Source organism: Calliphora vicina, chromosome 1 (genome assembly GCF_958450345.1).
Source record: "Calliphora vicina chromosome 1, idCalVici1.1, whole genome shotgun sequence".
NCBI classification, from domain to species: Eukaryota; Metazoa; Arthropoda; class Insecta; order Diptera; family Calliphoridae; genus Calliphora; species Calliphora vicina.
The window spans coordinates 36,160,439-36,187,621 of record NC_088780.1 but is presented as its reverse complement, the minus strand read 5'-3'; the positions used below and the strand labels follow the sequence as shown (position 1 = coordinate 36,187,621).

The 27,183-nt window shown below is 30.3% G+C and overlaps 1 protein-coding gene across 1 annotated transcript in view; it reads right to left on the bottom strand.

The window, feature by feature from the left end:
- The window catches only part of TyrRII (Tyramine receptor II), a 37,345-nt gene extending 19,186 nt beyond the window's left edge, over positions 1–18,159 (bottom strand). Inside the window, exons 1-2 of the mRNA XM_065508499.1 lie at positions 17,239–18,159; positions 223–325 (exon numbers count right to left, since the gene is read on the bottom strand). Of these exons, the coding sequence (XP_065364571.1) occupies positions 223–325; positions 17,239–18,073 (938 nt within the window). The 5' untranslated portion in view covers positions 18,074–18,159. The remainder of the gene's footprint in view (positions 1–222; positions 326–17,238) is intronic.
- Between the last annotated feature and the right edge of the window lie 9,024 nt (positions 18,160–27,183).

Below are 27,183 nucleotides of genomic sequence, written 5' to 3'. Positions count from 1 at the left end.
AATATTTTTTTTTTAAGTAGCAGAAAGTAACGAATATGTTTTATATAAATCACAACCACAACTCATAAAATTCTTCACTCTTTTCAATTAGATTCCCTTGTAAACAAAATCCTTGAAATTTCATACATAAATCTTAACTTATAAGAATTACAAACTGCAACTTAACATTTTTGTGAGTAATAATTCTTGGTTACAAGAAATAAATATAAATTTTTCACTCACCTGTCTAAACTTATGGCACATAAACTTAATATGGAAGCTGTACAGAGTAAAACATCTAAAGAAATCCAAATATCACATAAAATCCATCCAAAGCGCCAGACTCCTGCAAAATAAGGAAATACTTGTTAAACACATAAGTACTTTTAACATGAAATATTTATATTTTATTTATATAGGTGTAAAAATACTTGTAAACCTTATAAAATGTAATGAAAAAGATCTAATTTATTCATCCAATTTAATGCAGTTTAAATTGCTGATGTTGAAATTACTTGTTAATTTGTTTTGATTACAATATAAAACTAAATAGACATACAGTAAGGTAAAAAAGTTTACTAACTTAAATAATATTCAAACAATTAAAAACACTTGTATAAGTAAGTACTACATTTGCCAGTCAGAACTACAGTTTCGGAGCCGCTACAAACTTCATCAGCAATCTTGAGTTGTTCAGTAGCTCTATATTGGAAAGTAAGTGAATTTCCCTCTACTGAAACATTTAAAGGCAATTTGATTTGGTAACTGTGAAAACAGATAATCAAGCTCAACAACTGAAAATAGCTTATTTTGGATTTTTGATGCTCCCAAGGTCAAAAATTTTTCTCTGTAGCACACTTCAAAACATCATAAATATACTTGTTTTAAACTAATTATACTCTTCGCCATGAGTGGCAAGGCTAAATATAAGTTTGTCATTCCGTTTCTAATTTCTACATTTTTCATTTGCGACCCCACAAATTATATATATTCTGGATCATTATAGATTGCGAAGTTGATATATGATTGATGAAATCAACTTTCCGTAGCCCCCAAATATATCAATATATCGGGAATTCTTCCGGCTCGGTTGCTATTTAAATTATATAAAATCGGCCCACAAATGGCTGATATATAAAAAAAAATCGGGACAACCTTTTTGCCGTATTTTTTATCTATATCTGGTTTATTAAGTCATTAATATTAATAAAGATAGATATTTCAAAGTCCAAAATCGGGAAAAATATTTTTTAACCCGAATTCTTTTTTCATCAAAATTTTTTATTTTGTCATAAATTCTTATTCCAAAAAAATTTTTTTTTTTAAATTATAAAAAATAACTCAAAATTTAGAAAAAACTTTTTTAAAAAAAAATTTTTACAATTACAATTTAAAAAAAAAAATTGTTTAAATAATAATATTTAAATAAACCTATTTTAAGTATAATTTGGTGAAGGGTATATAAGATTCGGCACAGCCGGCACGGCGGATGAGGTAGTCACATGACAAAAAGACTCAAATTTATTTAAGGGAAATATCGAGCCCTTAGCGCCAAATTATCGTAAGCGACATTTTTAAAACTTTTGTTTTATTGCAGAAATTAAAATTTTATGGATCGACTGATGTTTTAGCGTTCTCAGAATATCAAAATTGTTAATAACATCAAAAATATAGGGGGTAAGATTTTATCGTAAGTCAATGTTTATATTTTACAGTAAACAAGTTTTATCGTAAGCGACACACAGTAGTATAGAAAAAACAAGTAAGGAAGTATGGTCAGTCAAGCCCGACTATATAATACCCTACACTAAGTAAAAGAGCAAAAACATTTTTCTTTTAAAATTTCAATAATTTATATTTTTGAGTGATTTTCGGAAGTGGGATTTATATGGGGGCTATGACCAATTATGGACCGATCACCATGAAATTAGGTTGTGTGATTTATGTCTATATTAAAGTTGAATTTTGTGTGTATACCAAAATTTTTAAGCGATTTATGCACGTTAAAGCGATTTTCGGAAGCGGGTCTATATGGGAGCAATGACTAATTATGGACCGATCGTAACAAAATTTGGTGACATGAATTTTGAGTATATAAAACTTATTTAGAGCGGAATTTGTGGAGATACATATAAAAATTAAACATTTATGACCGATAAAGTCCAATTTCGGGAGGACATTTGTATGGGGGCTAGGAGAAAGAATGGAAGGATTCCAGCGAGTTTCAATAGGCTTGGTCCTTGAGCCGATGAAATAATATGTACCAAATTTCATTGAAACATCTTCAATATTGCGACCTGTACTCTGCGCACAAGGTTTACATGAATAGCCAGCCGACCAGACGGACGGACGGACATGTTTAATCGACTCAGAAAGTGATTCTAAGTCGATCGGTATACTTTAAGGTGGGTGTTAGACTAGTATTTTTGGGCATTACAAACATCTGCACAAACGCATTATACCCTCCCCACTATGGTGGTGTAGGGTATAAAAAGGTAAATAAATCTGTAACTTCAAAATGGTTAGATTGGTTTGAATGAAATTTCACGTGCGCAAAGAAAAAGTGTTGTCGAGTTTAAGTTTTGAACGTGGACCTCATGGGCCCACCTGGGCCCTCAAAGTAGGACACCTCGGGTATGTTACATTTTTAAAACATTATTATTTCTTGGTTTAAGTTCCGATTTCGAAACAATTATACATACATATAGAATCTTCTCATCGAGTACTACACGTCGTAGCTATCAATTATTTATTATAGCTTAGGAGATATTCGCATTTGAAAATTAATTTTTCCACATTCAAATATTTCCCGATTTTCTCCAGTTTTCCTTTATTGGACTAACAACACACGTATGTGTCAAATGGAAAAAGAATTGTTTAAAAATAATGACTAAGTCCAATGTTATGTGAATTTGAATTAAAAAAATTTTAAAAAGGCGATTTTTCGCTAATTTTTTGGGAAAAAAGAACTTTTTTTGTTTTTGAGTTATCTTTTTTACTTTCTGAAAGCTAGGTACTCATAAAATATTTTAAAGGAAAACAAATTTCAAAATTGTTGTTACCGATGGGACCAGGTCCTTTCAAAAAACACCTATTTTTTATGTAAAATAAAACTTTAGGGCAAAAATTCTCAAATCGCGTATCCGATATCAAAATATAATAACCGATTATAGGTGGCTCAATATGTTTCTAATTATTTTGTAAAGGGTCCCGATAACACCGACCCTGGTATGGATATTATAGCCAAAAAACTAAAAATTACCATTTTTGTAATTTTTCGACACTTTTTTGGGAATTGCGGGATTGCTGATTATAAATTTCAAAATTCGTTTTTATTTTTCCATTTTGAATAGAAAAATCTACATAACTGTGAAATTTAATAAAAAACTATTTATAAATAAAAATTTAATTTCAATTCGAAAAATTTGTATCTATGCAAAAGTTCAATAAAAAACATTTTTTGTCATATTTTTCTATAAAGTATTCCATAAATTTTTAATTGTCAAAAGTTATAAATGTTTTTGAAAAATAGACAAATAGCTTGATCGAAATTATATTATATCGCATCATAACATTTTTAATTCTATGTATAAATTTCAAAATAATCAAAAAAAACATTCTCCTGTATAATTTGTGTTTCGTCGCTTACGATAATTTGGCGTTAAGGGCTCGATATGATATTATATATTTTACAATATTTTATTTGGAGAAAAAATCGTTATTTGTGAAGACCTATGAACCAATAAATACAGCGGCCCAAAAAGTGTATCAAACAGTGAGTTTTTCTGAATGTAATGGCGTTTCATTGCTCTAAATGCGGCAATTATGTTCATTGACATAATCATTTAACCAAAAGTGTTCTTCATCACTGAACACAATTTTCAAACGAAGGGTAAGTAAATAAAATGTTCAAAAGTGTATTTTAAACTAGGTTGGTCCTTTATTTTGCTCTCATTATCTAAAATTGTTCTCCAGCATCTAAAAAGTAAACGCTGGAAATTTGAGAAAAATTGGATATAGTTGAAGGTGTCGCATTTTATTGCAAATTTCGAGTATTAGGTCAAAGAAGTGATATTTAAAAATAATAAAAAAAACAAGAAAGATAGTATTATATATTTTAAGGTAAAAATTATAATTTGACTGTGTTTTTTGTGATTTTAAAAGTTGAGGGTCGTTTGTACCCAAAGTGCTCTTAAAGGTTAATTTCCATTTTTGTACTGTTATTGTAAATCTAAGGCCTTAAGGTATATATTTCGCAACATTCCACAAAAATATATAATATTTCGCTTTCATTCGTTTAGAAATTCCAAATATTGCAAAATTTTATATTTGTCCTTCACAAAAACTTTGTCCGCTTTTGGTAAAACTTTCAGAGTATATTTAGAATTATCTAGCCTATAATATTCGGTATAGACATTACTTAAAATTCACAACAGAAATATTTGGCCAAAATATGGCCAATAGTTTTTCTCGAAAATCGCAAAATTTAAATCTCAGTTACGGAAAAACTCTAGGAGGTATTGACATAATTTTTTCATATTTTTATTTCTTATTATAATCTCAATAAATCACAACGTGATAATAAACAAATTCTGAAATCTGTTACACAAAATTTTTTAAAATTTGAAATTGGAGTTTTGAAACTGCCGTTAAAAAAAAATATTTTTTTTGGTTATATCTGCGAATAGGTTAACTGTATCCTATGAAGACAAAAACTCATATACAAATAAATATGGATATATTTTAAGTAAAAATAAACTTTTGTTTTAATATTTCTCAAAATATGTTAATTTTGTTCCTACATTTCATGTTGTATTGGCCTGAAACACATTAATGGCCCGGGAAGTAACTTTAAAAGTTTTTAACCAATTTATACAATTACGTATGCATTTCGATTCTTTTATATTAAATTTGCAAAAGTTATTATTTAATGCCAATTTTTAACCGATCAAGCTCAAACTTTTGTCATATCTTTTTTATCCTATTCTCACACAAAACTGCCCTTCATTTTTGCAACAGATGAGTTACACTGAGTAAATGCGCACAAGCCTTTTTCTTTTACAAATTCAGTCATTTATTTTGAGGTAGTCGTGGTTTTTGCATATAGCTTAGCCGTTTGTGGAAGGATGTTCTCGATTTAAAATAGCATATGGGCAATTCCATATCATCGTACGTGACATTTGTACGCCTATAGAGTGGAATAGATTTTGTAAAAATAAGAGTATCTGAAAAATAATTTGGTCTTTATGTTCCATTCAGAGGCAATTTTAGCCTAAAACATTAAAGAATTAAATATAATCAGTTTAAAGTATTACTTTTTTCTTTAAAATGTTGTAATATGATCTACATACTTTCACATAGTAACATTTTATTATTTTCTTCTATTCAAATCATCTTGAAAAAGTTTCAAGGGTTTTTGTGTTTTCAGTCGTGGTAGCGATTCTCGTTGAATTCCCCATATGAATCGGGAAAATAGCGGATATATTGATGTATGAATCATGTATTAAGTTATTTGTATGCTACAACAAGTAGACTTCAACATACAGAGAGGCAGACGGACATGATTATATTGATTCCGCTATCTATAACGAATCAGAATATAAATGCTTTATGGGGACGCAAACGGAATAACAATCTAATATATGCATACTAGGGCGATTCGATTTAAAAATCGGCCAAGTGAAAAGGGATCAAAATAAGATACTTTTCCCAAGGAACCTAGAGGTGTGAAATGAATTCTGATGTTCCTTATTTTGAACCAAAGGTCAAATTTTAAAAATTCCGCTTTGACCCATTTCTAGAGACCCAATCGATGTATGACCGACCCCCCCTAGCTTTGAAGGGCCGACCCACCCATGCTAGTGGCACACCGCCTGGAATTCCCCTGAGGGTTCCCCTTACTAAAATTTCAAAAACTCACTCATGTGTTGTGTATACATTTTGTTTACAGAGCGTATGATAAATATAAATGTCATGTTGGTAAGAAATAATATTAATCATACGTTTATAAGAATCAGCATAGCTCTATTTTTAATATTTAGTTTAAACTTTTGCTCGCAATGCACTGTGGTTCCAAATCAAAATATAGGCGGACAAAATTATTTGGCGCATCTTTTTTTTAGAGAGTTGGTGTCTCCGATTCCAAAAAAAAATGTTTAAAAGATCAATATAAACTTTTTTTCAAGTTACAGTAGGGTCTAGATATATAAAAATCATTAATAAAAAAATTAAAAAAATACGTTTTCATGTGTTTCTGAATCTAAATTTTTAAAAAGATCTGTAATTACTATATTTCAAGTTACTGTAGGGTCTAGATATATAAAAATCAAAAATAAAAAAAAAAATATTTTTCTAAAAATTCCATTCCATAAAAATTAAAAAAAAAGTATTTCGGCGGGTGCTGGCGGCTATAATTTTGTTACAAAGACATTCCCCAGAAGATTCTTTAAATAATGTATATAGTCATTGGACGGGCTTCGATGGTCTTTTTTTTTGGCAAGCTATATAATATTCTTAGAAAAAAAAATATCAGTATATTTGAGACCCAAGTTTAAAGGACTATAACAGGAAAATGGAGAGGCCCGTGAATATAAGATATTCACTTAATGAAAGGCTATATCAATTTTTATCTATGTTTTGAAGTATGAATTTGTATATGGTAAAACAATTGAGATATATGTAATTTAGTAAAGCAGTAAAATATTAAAAAAAAATAACGAAAATATGACTCAAAATTTTTTGAACTTCTGGCGCTTCTGTCGAGAAAACGAAATGTTCAATTGAGAAACTCATTTGTATTGGAGGAGAACAGATTGTCAGCTTCCGAAAAAACTTCGTTTTTCCTAATTCTGAAGATACCGATTTTTATAATTTTGTCCACCTAGATTTTGATTTGGAACCACAGTGCAATGAGCGAAATGATTAACATGAATAGTTTTAGCTTGCTTAAGTAGCGGAGTATTCAACAAGCTCAAAATGGCGTTTTTGAAATTTGACCTTTGGGTCAAAATAAGGAACATCAGAATTCATTTTAGAAGTATGGTTCTTTGGGCAAAGTTTCTTATTTTGATCCCTAGAATACCATTTTCCTTGTCACTTGGGAGATTTTTTTTGCGTCCCTACAAATCGACCAGCTCTAATGTATACCATGGGCGCTCATTGTGAAAGGTATAATTAACATAAATAAATGAATTCAAGCTCATTATAAATTGTTATAAAACCAAACATTTTCACAATTTTTTTTAAATTTCTCTTAATTTTGCCTAAAATGTACGAACACTTTTCTCACAACACTATCATCACACCAATAAACACTGTAATAATATTTGTTCATTAATATTTATAAACACATATTCATGAGTTTTCGAAAATACCTTTTTAATATTTTCATTAGTTATGGGGCATGAAGAAGACTAGTATGTGTTGTAGTCGTGTGCATGTTTTTATGGCCAAATAACAAATTTTGATTATGGGCCAATATAATCAAACAATTGTTTTGCCACACAACAATATAATATTGACCATTACTCGGCCAATAACAACAAATAACAAAACAAATAAAAACACAGCATGAGAGGGAAAAATCTTCAATGTAGGAAAATTGTGAACTGCTGAGAAAAACTGTAGGCAAAATATGAATGGAATGCATACGAGGGTTGTTGGTTGGTATGGAAATTCTAAGTGCAGATATTGATTCATTATATTGTAGGAGAAAAAAAGATTTATTATGTCATTAGTTCTTCGTTATAAAATCTTAAACGAGTAAAATTCTGTAAATTTTGAATGAATGAAGAAAATGCCTCGAAATAATTATAAATAAAGTAAACAATATCCTCCTTCAATAACCAGCTGAATATTTAACTCTAAGGTCCATGTATTGACCATCACGTTTAGAAAATTTACTTTTCGATCTCAAGAAACAAATTTCAGAGTCCAAAAATACATGACCTTAAATTTGAATACATATTACAGAAATTTTTAACTTTATAATTTTTTTTTTTTTGTCAAAAACCGATATACAAATCTTAGTTCGTTTGTAATTTTTACATTTTTCATTTGCGACCCCACAAAGTATATATGTTCTAGATCGTTATAGATAGAGGAGTCGATATAGCCATGTCGGTGTGTCCGTCTGTATGTTGAAATCAACTTTCCAATGCCCCCAAATATCTTACAAGCATGATTGATACATAAATATATCTCCCGGCTCAGTTGCTATTTAAAATTGAGAAAATCGGCCCACAAATGGCTGAGATATAAGGAAAAAACTGGGAGAACCTCGATTTTTGGCCAATTTTTTATCTATATCTAGATGACTAAGTCATTAATATGGACAATATGGATATCTAATGATAGATATTTCAAATTACATTGCTACGATGTACGTATATAAGGCTATAATAAGTTGGACTTACAATGGAATAAAATCGGAAAAAATATTATTTGGCCCGATTTTTTTTTCATAAATTCATTTTTCATAAAAAAAAAATTTTTCAATAAATTAAAAAAAAAAAATTTTAAAAAGCTTTTTTAAAATAAATTTTGAAAAAAAAAATTTATTTTGTATACTTGTTTTTAATTATTTTAAATCAATGTAATTTTTAACGATGTTGTAATTCAAATTGACAGAAGCTTTTTAAACTTATTATAGTAAAATTGATAGCAGAATTTGAATACTAATTGGGCTATGACTTTGACTTTAATAATAACTTCGACTATAGCAATGACTTGGACTTTTAATGCGATTTTGAATTCAACTTGGACTATGATAAGTTGTATTCAGAGTCGCATTAAAAGTCCAAGGCATAGCTATATTCGAAGTTATTATTAAAGTCAAAGTCATAGGCCAATTAGCATTCAAATTCTAAGTCGTATTCATAGTCATTGTGAGAGTTATTGTCAAAGTTATGGACAAAATTATAGTACAAGTCATAGACCAAGAGATAGACCAAGTCGTAATCGAAGTCATAGTTATAGTCAATTTCATAGCCAATGTCATAGTCAATGTCATAGTCAATGTCACAGTCCATATCATAGTCAATGTCATAGTCAATGTCATAGTCAATGTCATAGTCAATGTCACAGTCAATGTCACAGTCCATATCATAGTCAATGTCATAGTCAATGTCATAGTCAATGTCATAGTCAATTTCATAGTCAATGTCATAGTCAATGTCATAGTCAATGTCATAGTCAATGTCATAGTCAATGTCATAGTCAATGTCATAGTCAATGTCATAGTCAATGTCATAGTCAATGTCATAGTCAATGTCATAGTCAATGTCATAGTCAATGTCATAGTCAATGTCATAGTCAATGTCATAGTCAATGTCATAGTCAATGTCACAGTCAATGTCATAGTCAATGTCATAATCAATGTCATAATCAATGTCATAGTCAATGTCATAGTCAATGTCATAGTCAATGTCATAGTCAATGTCATAGTCAATGTCATAGTCAATGTCATAGTCAATGTCATAGTCAATGTCATAGTCAATGTCATAGTCAATGTCATAGTCAATGTCATAGTCAATGTCATAGTCAATGTCATAGTCAATGTCATAGTCAATGTCATAGTCAATGTCATAGTCAATATCATAGTCAATGTCATAGTCAATGTCATAGTCAATGTCATAGTCAATGTCATAGTCAATGTCATAGTCAATGTCATAGTCAATGTCATAGTCAATGTCATAGTCAATGTCATAGTCAATGTCATAGTCAATGTCATAGTCAATGTCATAGTCAATGTCATAGTCAATGTCATAGTCAATGTCATAGTCAATGTCATAGTCAATGTCATAGTCAATGTCATAGTCAATGTCATAGTCATTGTCATTGTCATAGTCAATGTCATAGTCAATGTCAATGTCATAGTCAATGTCATAATCATGGTCATAGTCAATGTCATAATCATGGTCATAGTCAATGTCATAATCATGGTCATGGCCATAGTCATGATCATAATCATAGCCAACAATATAGTCATTGTTATAATAAAAGCTATAGTCAAATTCATATTCATAACTCAAAGTCGTTGATTAAATATTCCAAGTCATAGTAAAATTGATAGTCCAAGACGTTAACTAATTCATAGTCCAAGTCATAGTTTTATCAAAGTCACAGTCAAAATCATAATGTAAGCTATAGCCAAATGCATATCTCAAATTTATAGATTTAATGTTACTTATAGTCAGTGCTATATTAATAGTCAATGAAAAATTTAGAGTCATATCCATAGTGAAAGTCATAGCGGAAGTTATAATCAAAACTTATCATACTACCCTCATAAAGTAAACACTATCGCAACGAAAAATAACAAATAAAACTGCTGCAAATCCCTAGACATTTCACTATATTTCTGAAAATAAAAAGATAAAATAATAAATCCCTTAAACAAATAAGCGCACATTCAAATAGAATCACAGGAATTTAAGAATGACGTATTGTTTTATCAATAAATTAAAATATACAGAGCTACACCTATCATCACAAAAAAAAAAAACATGCACGTAATGCGAGTATACATATTGAAAAATAAAATATATTAAGTATTATTTTCACATTATTTAACAAACACAAAAAAAATGATATTGATTGAATATTAATGTGCATTATCTCGTTTGGCGTAAGTCAGTCTACGTTATTTGCAAAAAATACGAAATGAAATCAAATAAATTAAATACCAGTATAAAAGTAATTCAATGTAAATAAATATTTATTAGTATTAACAATTTACTTAAAACATATACATAGCTATAGATTTCCAAGGTGTTTGTTAATGCTCTAAAAGAGTAGATACTTCACTTTACTTCACTTGATTACATTCATTGCTTTGCCACAAAATGTTTAGCTTCAGTTACTCATGGACGTACACAAATATACCATGGGAACACCCATACCTTAAGTTTTCTTTTTTCATTTAGATACAAATGCAAACATATTGAAGAATAAATAAATAAATTGCTCTTGAGAGCTACAGCACAAACAAAAAAAAAACAAATTCATAAAGACCAAGTGGTTGCATTTAGAAAACTATAAAACAATATTTGCTGCTGTTTTTATAGCAACGAGAAAATAAAATTTTAAAAATAAATCGTTTTAGCAAGTTGCTGAAGGTGTGTGAAAAAGTTGTAAAGAAATTTTAAAACAGAATGTAATAATTTTATGGAATATTTTTTAGCAAACGTATAAAATGGGAAGAAATTTTATGCAAATATGGAAAAAGTAAGCAATGAAATCTTTTAAAAGTTTTTGATGGAAAATTAATGAAATATTTTCAGGCTTAAAAAGTAAAACAATAAGGAAGGAAAGCATTTAGCTGTAGATATTTACTTGAAAAAAATTAAAAACTGAGCTATATTCGGCTGTGACAAATCTTATATATCCTTCACTGGAGAGTTATTTTCTTGAATTTGTCTCCAGTTTCAATGTCATAAAAATCGATTTAGCAGTTCTTTAGAAATTTAAAGTTAAAATTGAACTTTTGAATTGAACTTCATGAAAAATCAACTTTTTTTGTTTTTTGAATCAGCTTTAATTATAAAAAGTTATAAGCAGATAAAAACAATTAAGAAAGAACGACCATATAATACCCTACACTATAATTTATTTTCGTGAATGATTTTCGGAAGAGGTTCTTATATGGGAGCTGTGAATAATTGTGGACAGATTCCGTATATATACAACTTATTTGGAGCGAAATTTTTGTAGATACTATATAAATTAACCATTTACGACCGATAAAGTACAATTCTGGGAGGACATTTGTATGGGTGCTAGGTGAAATAATGGACCGATTTCAGATAGTTTCAATAGGTTTTATCCTCGGGTACCAAATTTGATCAAAATTTCGCTAATATCGCTAATAGTTGGCGATTAACCCATTTCGAACCCATTCGATTTTTCGAACAGTAAAAATAAAATTTTTCAAAAACAGTTTGCATGTGAAAAAGGTGGAATTTCTGAAAATGTTTGGTATGAATGTTAAGTCGCATCTTTTAGCTAATAAAAAACTATATCCCGACGTGACCATCCCCCTCCCATTCGTTGCTAGGAGCAAATTTCTGCAATTACATTAAATTAAATAAATTGTCTAAAAATAGAAATTTTTTAAATTAATTTTTAAAAATAGTAAAAAAAATAAAATTAAAATAATAAACATGAGGAATTATTGCCAACATATGTAACTGTTTCGTAAAACATAAAAACCGTGATTTACATGCAAATGCGGGACATAACATACATATGTGCAAAATTAACTGTTTGAAATTTTGAACTGGCTTTTCTGGGAAAACGAAAAAAAAATAATTTTTTTGACCAGATATTTGCAATCGCGGGGAAATAATTACCCTAAAAAAGTTTTTTTTTTTGTTTAAAATATAAATAAAAATTTTATCTCGGAGCTAAATGGGTTAATGATAATTTACTACTGAACATATTTAAAAAAATCTAATTTTTTATAAAATATCATAAAATATTTATCTTTAACAGCATGCCACGCCCACAATTACCAATATCTAATTTTTAGGCTACCTTAGTTTCAATATGTTACTATTGAATGGTATTAAAATGTTGGAAATCGGTGTTAACAAAAAATGGACTTTTGGTCGATGAAATTAAGTTCTGAGCCACCCTGCGTCGATGAAAATGTCTTTCCATCAGTAAATTCCATCAGTAAATATTAGTGTTTATAAACCAGTTTTTTTCGAATCGGTTAATTTAAAATGTAGATTTTCGGTTAACCGGTTTATCCGGTTTTTATCACTCGGTTAACTGGATTTAAAATTTGGGACTAAAATTAATAAATCTCATATTTTTGTGCATTTTTAATATTCATTTTATATACATTATTGATCTAATTTGATACCTAATCTGCTGATTTACAATACAACCTTTTTCAGATTAATATTTCTAAGAATTACAATGATTCTAAATTGTAGAGGATGATGAGTTTTCTTAAAAACTTTTTCAGAATAAATTGCACATAATGAATCTATTAAAAATTAAAATAAAATTCGGCTTAGGCTAAATCTCATTAAAAACTTAGTGATGATTTTAACAAACGTTAAATTGAATTTGATATACATACCTTCTTTCAATAAATTTGAATTCATTAGTGTGTTTTGTTCTTATAATTAGTATGTCCTCTTAAGTGAGCCAAATTTTTCATTGCACGCTTTTGCATTAAGTTATCTTTCCGGATAATATAAAAATTGTGTATAGTCCCGAAGAAATTTTTTTTCTACAAAAGAAAAAATATATGGGCTTTTTTGGGAAAAAACTTAAAAAATAGGGCCCTTTTTACAAGTTCCAAATTTGGATGCGTATAATTTTTTATAGGTAAGAGATAATTGTCAGCAAGTTGTTTTTATTTTATTTAGAATTTAATCGCCAAAATAGCCGATATTTTATAAATTAATTTCGACCCTCCGTAGGCTAACTGGTTTTTAAAATTTGGGACTAACATTTCTAAATCTAAAAAACCATAAAAAGATCGAGCAAAATTAAAAAAAAATAAATCAATAAACCTGAATATCTCTTCAACTAATAGAGATAACCTACACTTGTTAGCGTATTTTTTGTAAATCCTCTCAAGGACTATTTATATTCAAAATTTCAACCTCTGCTCAAAACATGTGAAATTTTGGTAACAATATCTCTAATACTTCCCAAGATACCGAATTATTTCCAAAAAAAAAAGTTTCAAAACCACTGTGCAGGACAGAAAAAAAAACGTTCTAAAATTCATGATTTGAAATATTTTTGAATTCTGATAATGGAGTTTCATTAATTATTTGCATGATTTATAATGACAAATAATCACAGCTAAGAAGAAGTGCGTTTGCATCTTATATGTCCTTTATTGGGACTTGTAACATTTTATGTTTCATATCAGAAAGTGATAATAAATTTCAAAATTATCAAATATTTAATTCAAAAATAGATTTACATTTTTTGGTGGAAATTTAATGAATAAACCAATAATTATAAGAAGTATTATATATTTAATAACATATTTATACTCAAGATAATAATTTTGAAATTTTTACAAAATAAAATGGACTTAGCACTTTTGACTAGTAAAAACTAAAAATTTTAAAGTTGTGTATACTTTATTGGATATTTTATGTTTTCTACACATATATGATATTAATAGGTTTAACCGGTTTTTTCGACGTCCGTTAACCGAAAAACCGGTTTTTTAAAAAAAAACAATTTTCGGTTAACCGAAGACATCGATTTCAAAAGTTCGTTCACTTATCATGAAATGTCCCATATAAATTAATGTATGTCTGTTTATTTGTTGGTCTGTGATCTACTGCAGCCTAAACCACTGCACAGTGGAGCAGAATTAAAATTTTTTGAAAATAAATCTGGCATTTCTAAACGGCTAGTTCGATCCGGATAAAATTTGACATGGGCGTAGCCAAGGAGTATCGGAGTTATAAAAATCGGCCCTACAAGTGCAATTTTTTTGTTTCCTATCCGATTTCAAATCTTCTTATATTTTTGGAAAGCGATCGGCGATCCGAGTTATATGCATTTCAAAATTGAAATTTTGAAATTTTGCCAAACATTGGTCCGCTTTTTTAAAAATACAGGTCGCACTTTTAGACCGAATGTACTCGATATTTTTATTGTTAGTTACACAACTAAATTACTAATTATATGCAAAAGATTTCAGTTCAATATCTATTATGGATCCATAATTAACGATTTTCAATTTAAAAATTAAACAAGTCAGAGAGCTATATTCGGCTGTGCCTAATCTTATATACCCTTTACCAAATTATACTTTAAAATAAAAATTTTAAATATTTTGACGTAAACAAAATGTATTTTTTTTCCCAAAGTTGTTTTTTTATAATTTTTTAGAAAAAAAATTTTGGAATTGGTTTTTGAAAATATTTTTTTTTTTAATTTTAAATTTTTTTTTTTAATATTTAGCAAAAAAAAACTTTTGCTGAAAAAACATAATCTTTTTCCGATTTTGACTATGGTCTTATATTTCGTTAAAAAGGTATTTAAAATATCTATCATTAGATATCCATATTGTCTATATTAATGACTTAATTGTCCAGATATAGGTCAAAAATCGAGGTTGTCCTGTTTTTTTCCTTATATCTCAGCCATTTGTGGAATGATTTTCTCGATTTTAAACAGTAGCCGAGCCGGAAGAATTCCGGAGATATTGATGTATGAATCATGTATCTAAGTTATTTGGGGGCTTCGGAAAGTAGATTTCAACAGACAGACAGACGGACATGGCTTAATCGACTCCGCTATATATAAGGCTCCAGAATATATATACTTTATAGGGTCTGAAAATTATATTGTGCAAATTACAAACGGAATGACAAAATTATATAAACCCTTCTCACGAAGGCAATAAAAAATAGTAGATTTTTGCATTGTTTTTTGGACAAAAAGATGACTTATCTCTTTTTTTATTTAAACAAAATTTTCTTTAAGAATAGTATATAACAATGTACGTTATCTTTAAGGAGAAAATTTTAGTATACAAAACAAGCCCTCCAGAATTTGACCTATTTTTAATCAAAATTTAAAATTTGGGCGACATGTTCTAAAATCTCAAAGGATCAGAAAACGGAAAGCAGCTTTAGAAACCTTGATGTATTCCCTATTAATCCCCAAAGTATTTTCCCAGCCCACAAGGAAATGTGGACCCCACATGTACGAAATTGAAAAAAAATATCATTTTTGGGATTTTCGCTTAAATTTTTAGGAATTTCGGGACTCCCTTTGACAAGTTTTTTTTACAATTTTTTATTTAAAAGGACAAATTTTGTTAATAAATAAATATTTTATTACATATTACATATTTATTGAGATTCTAAAACTAAAATTGGAATCAACATTTTAATAGAAATGCAAATACAAGATGGCGCAAAAGTAATCCTCCTATCAGAAAATGCTATAAATTTTGCGATTGGCCCCTAATGTCAGTTCTGTTTTGACATTTGTGTAGTAAACACATGCGAAATACACGTTAATAAACAATGTTACGCTACACTGCTCCAGAACGCGGAATATTGCTGACTATTTATTTGACCAATAATCGGTCGGTTTTTTCATCAAAAATAATCATGAGTGATGAGGCCTATTTCCATCTTAGTGGTTACGTAAATAAGCAAAATTTACGCTTCTGGGGCAATAAAAATCCTCGTGTAACCCACGAAGAGCCATTACACCCGCTCAAAGTCATCGGACCTTTTTTCTTCGATGACGTCGCGGGCCAAACGGTTACTGTGAATGGTGAGCGCTACAGAGCAATAATCAACGAGTTCTTTTTGCCGCAACTTGATGAATTGGGATTGAAAAACATGTGGTTCCAACAGGACGGTGCAACGGCACACACTGCACGTGCTGAAGGATGCATTTCCCGGGCGCCTAATCTCCCGTTTTGGCGATTTGCACTGGCCAGCAAGATCGCCTGATTTGACCACTCCATACTTCTTTTTGTGAGGCTTTTTGAAGTCGCGGGTTTATGTCAACAAGCCTCAGACTCTTGCAGCTCTTAAAAACAATATCCGTCAAGAATGTGAGGACCTATCGCCGGAAGTTTTGGACAAAGTGATGGAAAAAGCCATAAAAAGGGATCAAATGACAATCAACTGTGGCGGCGGCCATTTATATGACATCATAGACAAGTTAATTTTTGGTCTTACAAAACAAATTTCAAGTCAATATCTCAACTAGATTCAAAAATATGCCACTTTAAAATTCCGTCCTTCAAAAATATTGCATTTTTTCATACCAAAATTTTTTTTTATAAATTTTCCTAATATTTTATTAAACAACAAGTTGTTGGTTCTGACTTAATCACATTATTGGTGATCCCGATCTGAACAGCGGTTTAGAAATATCAGATTTACCGCACTGTGCACTGGACCGATCCTCTTGAAATTTTTACTGTATGTTCCTCTATATCTGGAAGGAACTTTTTATAAATAAATTTAATTAAAAGAATTGTGTGATATTATTATTTAAATAAGGCAAGTATTTAAGCAGTCTTATGTTTCTAAAGTTCATTGGCTTCTAACATATTAAGGCATCACTATTCATTTAGTTTTTTTATTTTTCAATAAAAAGCAAAAACTAATTTCTTTTAAACTAAACAAAACATGATTCATAGCTCTTCATTCTTTAGCTCTCATCTATCTATATTTCTTTCTTTCACACAGCTAATATTTGTAATAAACACAAGCAAGTAAACAATTTCTTAAGAAAACTTACCTTCAGCAATATAATGGATAACAGCTGGTGGCATAACACACGTGCCCACTAGCCAATCGGTTATGGCCAAATTAAGTACAAAACAATTTGTTACCGTACGCAGGCGACGTGTTGTCAAAACTGCCAAAATCACCAGAGTATTACCGACCACCGTGACCAAGATGAGCAGCATAAATATGGCCACAACCAGGGCCTTTGACCATGCCATACCCACCAAATAGGAGTCGACAAAGGGTGGCAATGTGGCCACATTACTGGAGGTGCGTGTGGATATGGTTATGGTGGTGGCAGTTGCTGTTGCATCCCAGCTAAAGTTGCCATTAAGTGGCAGCGGAGATGTTTCTATAGAGCTGGCCAAACTGTTGGTGAGATTCTCCAGGGAGGCTAAAGACTCTACTAAATCAACAACTAAGGAAGTGGTGGTTGTGGCTGAAGATAATGGAGCATTTTCCCAAAGGTAGGCGGTGGCAGGCGAAGCAGCAGATGATGTTGTTGCTGAAGCTGTATTGAGTGGGGTGGAGGTGGCGTAGCGGAATGCAGATTTTGGCAGTAGATTGGCTGTTGTAGTCGTTGTTGTTGTGGCTGTCGTTGCTGCTGCGGCTGCTGTTGTATTTGTACTCATATGCAACAGTTCGTATATTGTTGTTGTCGTGGTAGTTGTTTTTGTTGTTGATGTTGTAGTGGCTGTTAAATTGCTGTCACTCTCGTAGTTGTAGTTGTTTATTAATGTTGCCTTTGTTGTTTGTATTGAGGTTGTTACTGCAGCTGTTGTTGTTGCCTTTATAGTTTCGTACAATAATGACAACAATTGTGGTTTTTGTTGCTGTATTGTCATTTCGTTTTGCCGTTGATGTTGTTGTTTCTTTCTTCTTTTTTTGTATAGAGTGTCGTGTGTATACGTTATATTTCACATTTCAAATGAGTAAATGTATGTATGTATGATTTTCGTTGTTATTGTATGTATTTATAGAGTCATTTTTGTGATTGTTTTGTTGTTTTTTTTTTGGAATTTTCCTGTAACGGTTTTTCTTCTTTAATTTGCTGGTCAGATTTACCACAACATCCGTTACGCTTTTGTTGCTATTGTTACTGTTATATATTCATGCACACATATACGCAAATACACCACTATAAATAAAGAATTTTATTAACACAGACATACAAATGTATATATGCATGTAGGTGTATTTGTACAAATGGATAAACATTATTTGTATTACAATACAAAGTGGGACAGAATACAAAAAAAATTGTAATAAATTTGCCACTTTTACATGGTAAGTAGCAGAGAACACCTCCTGAGCGGCGAAGTCTTAAAGTAGGGCACATAACATTAAAAGCTTTCCAGTTGGGCCTAATATGGATAAGCGTGGGTACCAAATAATTTTTTTTTTTAAAATAGACATTTCGTAGCCCATTTTCTAACATTTAATTTCAGATACATTTTATATGTGGCTTATCTACGATTCAGTAAATTCCAATTTAATCATGCACTGTGGGGCAGAATCGAAAGAAATCGGAATAAATGTGGATCAAATAGTTCCTAATATTTGCAATCCTATTAAAATTTTGATATAAATTTTAGTTTTAGAAACTCAATGAATATGTAATATTAGGGTGGTCCTTAATAAACGAAAGCTGGATTTTGACCATTCTCACCCCCTAGTTTGGTGAACATTAGTAAACAAATCATCCTGAAAACATTTTAGGTAAATTGGTTGGGGTTAAGACAAGCCCTCTGAAGTTTTGAGATGCATTTACAAGGGGAAAAAATGCATTTTTTTCAGTTTATGTAAAAATTTTGCCATTAAAAAATTACTTTTGCAATTTATTTTTTTTTATTTATTTATTTATTTCAATGTCAGTCGTAAGCCTATAAGGCCAATTAACTGCAGATAAATCTTATAATATGACATTATAATTAATTTTAATTTTATATATAAATTTATGTTTTAATACGCCTTTACATTTTACAAAATTAACCCCCCAAAAATATTTGTACAAACACAACTGTTAAAAATACAATATTCAAAATTTAGTTTTAAAACAAGAGAAAAAAAAATGATTTAGTCATCAGCAATAAGATTTTATACTTATAGATGCATTTTAAAAATATTAGCAAAATGTGTCACCTTATGCGTAAACTTTCTTTCTGAATATGGAATTACTGAATTCCAAAGCCTAGCTACTTTCATTAGAAATGATCTGTTCATGGCTAATGATGAAAATGTTGGATATATTACTGAATGAGTCCTATTTGAAGTACCGAAATCAAATTTATCAGCTAGATAGGGAGGAGAGTTATACTTCTTGATCCTGTAAAACAAAATCATTTGTCTGGAACTAATGAAGTCTTCAAAATCATAGCCTAGTAAATCTAATCTATGTCCAGAAACGTGCTCTCTTACTCCGAGCCTGTATATATATCTGATAACCCTATTAAAACACAACTTTAGAATATTTATATTATCACGTGATGTACAGCTAAACATTTCTAATCCATACAGAAATAAGGGATAACATAAAGCCATTCCCACTCTGCGTCTGATCGCCAATGGTAAGTAAGTTGAAACACTGTATAATCTACGCAAAGTGAAAGACACTCGTGAGACCACAAAATTTATATGTCGATCGAAGCTCAATTTATTATCTAAATAAAATCCAAGTGACTTATGAACATCAACTAACTCAATTCTTTCATTATTCAAAAAAATATTTAAACGACAATCATTATTCCCAGAAAAAATCATCATTTTACATTTGGTTGGATTAAGATCTAAGAAATTGTGTTTGGACCAGTCAAAAACCCTGCCAAGATCACAGTTTATTTTTTCTTCAAATCTTCCAAAGTCATTTAAGTCAGAAAATCCCAATAATTGTATGTCGTCCGCATAAGTGTAGCACTTGACTGTAAGAAAAATATCAAATATATCATTAATGTACAATAAAAAAAGCAATGGTCCCAATATAGATCCCTGTGGAACACCTCTATAAAGATGCATCAACTCAGAGTTCTGATCCGCAACTCTAACAAATTGAGTACGATTATTAAGAAAAGAAAATATAAGTTTGCTTGATAGTGGGTCAAAATTATATTGTTCAATCAACTTAATAGCCAACAAATCACTGCTCAAGGAATCAAACGCTTTATGAAAATCTAGAAATATAAGTACACACACCGATTCCCTATCAAGACAGGAGCGTATGGATTCAACGATATCGAGCATCAATGTAGACGTGTTATATCCTTTGCGAAATCCGGACTGAAAAGGATTGATAATTCGTAATTCATCCAAGTGCGACTGAATCTGATCCTTTAAAATAATTTCAAACATTTTTGAAAAACATGATAAAATAGTAATAGGTCGAAAATCCTCAACTGAACTCGGATTCCTAACCTTAGGTATGGGTATCACCCTACCAATTTTCCAATCTGTAGGAAAAACCGACCTAGTTATACATGAATTTATTATATGTGTAAGGTGCGAGTCAATTTCGGAAAAAATTAATTTTATAAACCTTAATGGTATTCCATCAGCACCGACAGAATTCGATTTCAATCTTGACATAGCATTAAATACCTCTATTACATCCACATTCCTGAATGCAAACCCATTAGCATTGTTATATCGTCTGTAGTCAAATGTGACTGTTGACGCTGGTATCGGTGGCATCATTGAGAATTGATTAAATTCATCAGGATCAATAGAAGCTACAGATGGGTCCCTAGCCACAACTCCGCTCAATCTTAATTTCTCCCACAATTGTTTCTGGTTACAGCCCGCAAACGAATTAATGGATGTTATTCGTCTTATTCTACGAATTATTGACTTAACTTTATTTCTGCTAATGCAATAGTTTCTTATTGTATAATCAGACCTATGAGCACGCATAATCCGAAAAGCCGTATCCCTTCTTATCTTAGCCGCGCGAATATCTGGGTGATTCATCCAATCACACATATTTCCGCGACGTTTTATCCTTAAGGGGACATTATCATGATATAAATTAATTAACAAAGATGTAAAGTAAGATACCTGGACATCAGGTTGATTATTTTCATATATCGGCGAAAAATCCAAGGAGTGTATATGGGTAATACATTGACGTAAATTAATTGACCTAAAATCTCTATACACATTATTCTGTACATTTATATTAATGGGTATACGATAGGAGATACAAATCATGGAGTGGTTGGAGTTTAAAGCAGGCAATTGGAATTGTCCTTTTGATTCAATCCGTTCAATATTAGACACTAAATAGTAATCAATTAGAGATGTGCTCTGTCTATAATTACAATAATGTGTGGGTTGAGAATTATGAACGACAGATAGAGAATTTATTATGAACGACAGATTTTTAATTTAAAAGAATAGAAATGTGAACGCAATTGTCGTTCTAATGAGACACAAAAAACAGAAATTGGTCAAAAAATGTTAAAGTTATTAAAATATCGCCAGGCCATTAACGTGTCTCAGGCAACTAGAACAAGAACAAAATTAATATATTTTGATAAATATTAAAATAAAAGCTAATTTTTACTTAAAATATGTCCATATTTACTTGTATATGAGTTTTTGTCTCCGTAGGATACCGTTAACCTATTCTTAGTTATGAACAACAAAATAAATTTTTTTTAACGGCAGTTTCAAAACTCCATTTTCAAATTTTTAAAAATTTTGTTAAACAAATTTCAGAATTTTTTGATCATCTCATTGGGATTTATTAAGAATATAATAGGGAATAAAAATGTGAAAATATTATGAACATATCTCTTATAGTTTTTCCGTACCTGCGATTTAAATTTTGAAATTTTCGAGAAAAACCAATTATTTGGCAATTTTTACTTGAATGAACTCTATTTCCTTACTCTTATGAATTTTGAGCAAAACTTATTCAGAATATTATAGTCCAGATAATTCTAAATATACTCTGAAACTTTTACTAAAATCGGAAAAACTATAAGAGATATTTTCATAATTTTTCAACATTTTTATTCCCTATTACATTCTTAATAAATCCCAATGAGATGATCAAAAAATTCTGAAAGTTGTTTAACAAAATTTTTAAAAATTTGAAAATGGAGTTTTGTAACTGCCGTTAAAAAAATTTTATTTTTTTGTTCATAACTAAGAATAGGTTAACGGTATCCTACGGAGACAAAAACTCATATACAAGTAAATATGGACATATTTTAAGTAAAAATGAGCTTTTATTTTAATATTTATCAAAATATATTAATTTTGTTCCTACCTTTCTTGTTCTAGTTGCCTGAGACACGTTAATGGCCTGGCGAATTTTTAATAACTTTAACATTTTTTGACCAATTTCTGTTTTTTATGTCTCATTAGAACGAAAGTTACGTACACATTTCGATTTTTTTAAACTAAATTGCAAAAGTAATTTTTTAATGGCAAAATTTTTACAAAAACTGAAAAAAATGCATTTTTTCCCCTTGTAAATGCATCTCAAAACTTCAGAGGGCTTTTTCAGGATGATTTTTTTACTAATGTTCACCAAACTGGAGGGTGAGAATGGCCAAAATCCAACTTTCATTTATTAAGGGCCACCCTAATGTAATATGTAATAAAATCTTTATTTATTAACGAAACTGAATGGAATTTTCAGTGTTAAGTTTCTCATTCTAAATAACAAGGTGTAAAAAAACTTGTCAAAAGGTCAATGGGAATCCCGCAATTCCTAAAAATTGGAGCGAAAATCACAAAAATGGTATTTTTTACAATTTTGCCTATATTGTCGACATTTCCTACAGGGCTGGGAAAATACTTTAGGCATAAATAGGGAACACATCTGGGTTTCCAAAGCTGCTTTCTGTTTTCTGATCCCAGCTTTGGGATTTTAGAACATGTGACCCAAATTTGAAATTTTGATAAAAAATAGGTCAAATTCCAAAGGGCGTAGGGCCGACATGTTCAAATAATAGGAAATTTTTTTTATACCCAAATGTTCGCCGTAAAGAAACTTTATAGAAAAACATAAAATTGTTATATGTTCTCAAAGAAAGTTGTTTTTTAATAAAAAAAGAGTTAAGTCACCTTTTTGTTCAAAAAACAGCAAAAATATACTATTTTTTGAATTTTTCAATTGAAAATCGGTTATTTTTGGATTCGTAATTGATACTGCTTTGAAATCTTTTGTATGTTGTTGGTAATTTAGTTGTCTAACTAACAAAAGAAAATTCGAGTGCATTCGGTCCAAAAGTGCGGTCCAAAAGGTATTGACCGACCATACTTTCTTACTAGTTTTTTTTAGAATTTGTCGCCTTGTTTGGAAAAAATTTACGAAATTGTTGTAAAAATTTACGAATATTTTTCTAAATGAAATCCGGGGGATCGAAATTAGAATAAAAGGTACTTTTTTGCTCATTTAAAAATTTTTGAAAATTTATTTTTTCTAGAAGATTTGATCTCAAATATTATAAAAAAAACCAATAAAAAAATCGATAAAGTACCCTTTGTTCTGCGTCTCCACATATGTATATAATAGGGCGGCTAAATTTTGTTTGGTCAACAGACGTATGGCAAAAATGTAATCTACGAAAAATTCTAAGAAAATTCCACCTAGAAACTGAGTCTAAAATCAAACTGAGTCAAAAATCAAACTGAGTCAAAAATCATGGCAGTAGTTGCTAGCTTTTCATTTTTCATAATCAAACCTTTATAAAACTCGGATTAATTATAAAAATTTTAACAAATTGTAAGAGATTCTTAAAGCTAATATGTATGTTAAGGCGGGTCGATTTAAACATCACGTACTCTTGGGATCAAAATAAGAAACTTTGCCCAAGAAACAATATCTCAAAATGAATTCTGACGTTCCTTATTTTGATAAAAAGTTCAAATTTTGAAAAATCCAACTTTGAGCCATTTAAAGTGCCCCAATCAAGTCGATGTATGACCGGCCCCACTCATGCTAGTGGCATACTCCCTGGGAAGATCCCCGTAAAAAAATTTCATAAAATCACCATTTTTGGCACTTTACATGGTGTATGTATTGTGTGTAAGTTTTGTTTATAGAGCGTATGATAAATGTAAATTTGATGTAGGTAACAAATAATATTAATCATACGTCTATGACAATCAGCATAGCTTTATTTTAATACCCTTCACCTTCGTGAAAAGGGTATATATAAGTTTGTCATTCCGTTTGTAATTTCCACGATATAATTTTCCGACCCTATAAAGTATATATATTCTGGATCCTTATAGATAGCGGAGTCGATTAAGCCATGTCCGACTGTCTGTTGAAATCAATTTTCAGAAGACCCCAGATATCTTTGGGATCCAAATCTTCAATAATTCTGTCAGACATGCTTTCTAGAAGTTTCCAATTTAAAATCAGCAAAATCGGTCCACAAATGGCTTACATATGAGGAAAAAACCCGGACAACCAAGATTTCTGATCTATTTTTTACCTACAGTGAGCCTCAAAAGTGAGTATACACCAAAAATTATTTGATTTTTTTCAAGACAATGAAAATAATAAAATTTGTCTATCGGTTTTTGTTTCGGTTTGTTGGAGAATGGGTTGAATAATATATTCGGTTGTGAAAAAAAAGATTTAAGTCAGACTATAATGATTTTCGTGATCATAAAAATTAAAAAAAATTCGCTGGTGTTTACTCACTTATGAGGCTGTGTGTATATTTGTAATGCAGTCATTAATATAGACAATATGGATGGATATCTAATGATGGATATTTCAAAGACCTTTGCAACGACGTATATAAGACCATAGTAAGTTGAACCTACAATGGGTTAAAATCGGATAAAATATTTTTTATCCCTAATTTTTTTTTTCACCAAAAAAATTTGTTTTTTTAAATTTAAAACAAAAAAATTATAAAATTTAAAAAAAAACAAACAATTTAAAATAACATTTCGAAAAAAAAAAATTTCCAAAAAATTAAAAAAACAAAAAAATAAATTTATTAAGTAGTTATACGGAAATAGGCTAGGCACTGAAATTTATTGTTGGGTGATAGGCTAGTTCTTATGCGCATTTGGTTGCTTAGGCCAGATCATCAGGAAACCTTTTCCCAAAACTCACTGTTTACTGTTAGTGTTTTGTTTTGTTTAAGCTTTGATATTTTTACAAATAAAGCTTGAGTGTCTGTAATTCTCATTCACTCTATAGTTTGATTTGTATAATATCTTTAGTTTTTCTAAAGCCATTTGGAAAAAGGTTTCTAGATGATCTAGCCTAAGCAACCAGTGAAATGCGCATAAGAACTAGCTGATTTATTTTTTGCCCCGAATTTTCTACCAACAAAGAGTCATATGGCGGAAGTTTTGCTTTACTTCTTTAATTTGAAAAAAAATGCCGTTGACCACACCAAACCATTTGGTAAATGCTTTCAATGTGCGAGGGAAGGTTTGTTCGGTTCAGAAGTGGTGATTTTGACACGGAAAACAAATATCGCCCAGGTCAGCCAAAAAATGTTTAAGACTATGAATTGGAATCACTATTTCATGAAGATTGTTTTCAAACTCAATAACAGCTTACAAACTCATTGGGAACTACTCCAGCAGCATTTTCAAAAAGTTTGCGAGCAACAGGGTTAATCCAAATGCAGGGAAATTGGGTACCATACGAATTGATGCCGAGAAACCTAGAAAGACGATTTTGCATGTCCGAAATTATGTTTGAACTCTATAAAATTAAATCATTTTTGCACCGAATCTATACTTGCGCTGAAAAAACCCGAAGCGTAAGTGATCTTACTTGTAGCGTGGTATTAAATCTGGCCAGACCATAGGGAACCTGTAGTGAAAGCAACTGAATCGATTAAAGCGAGCATTTGCTGAAAAATGGCCAGAATATTCGGCCAGAAATGAAACCGAACTATTCCATCATAACAACACTCTGCCACATGCTGCAATACCTGTTAAAAACTATTTAGAATGAAGAGTTTGAGAGGTTTTGCATCACCCGCTTTATATTCCGAATACGCTTCACTTTCGAACAAAGTATCCGATAGTGGCAGAAAGATTGGAAAAGTTCATAGCTATTTTTAAGTCATATACATATATCGCAACATAGACAGAGCGTATGATAAATGTAAATTTGATGTAGGTAACAAATAATATTAATCATACGTCTATGACAATCAGCATAGCTTTATTTTAATACCCTTCACCTTCGTGAAAAGGGTATATATAAGTTTGTCATTCCGTTTGTAATTTCCACGATATAATTTTCCGACCCTATAAAGTATATATATTCTGGATCCTTATAGATAGCGGAGTCGATTAAGCCATGTCCGACTGTCTGTTGAAATCAATTTTCAGAAGACCCCAGATATCTTTGGGATCCAAATCTTCAATAATTCTGTCAGACATGCTTTCTAGAAGTTTCCAATTTAAAATCAGCAAAATCGGTCCACAAATGGCTTACATATGAGGAAAAAACCCGGACAACCAAGATTTCTGATCTATTTTTTACCTACAGTGAGCCTCAAAAGTGAGTATACACCAAAAATTATTTGATTTTTTTCAAGACAATGAAAATAATAAAATTTGTCTATCGGTTTTTGTTTCGGTTTGTTGGAGAATGGGTTGAATAATATATTCGGTTGTGAAAAAAAAGATTTAAGTCAGACTATAATGATTTTCGTGATCATAAAAATTAAAAAAAATTCGCTGGTGTTTACTCACTTATGAGGCTGTGTGTATATTTGTAATGCAGTCATTAATATAGACAATATGGATGGATATCTAATGATGGATATTTCAAAGACCTTTGCAACGACGTATATAAGACCATAGTAAGTTGAACCTACAATGGGTTAAAATCGGATAAAATATTTTTTATCCCTAATTTTTTTTTTCACCAAAAAAATTTGTTTTTTTAAATTTAAAACAAAAAAATTATAAAATTTAAAAAAAAACAAACAATTTAAAATAACATTTCGAAAAAAAA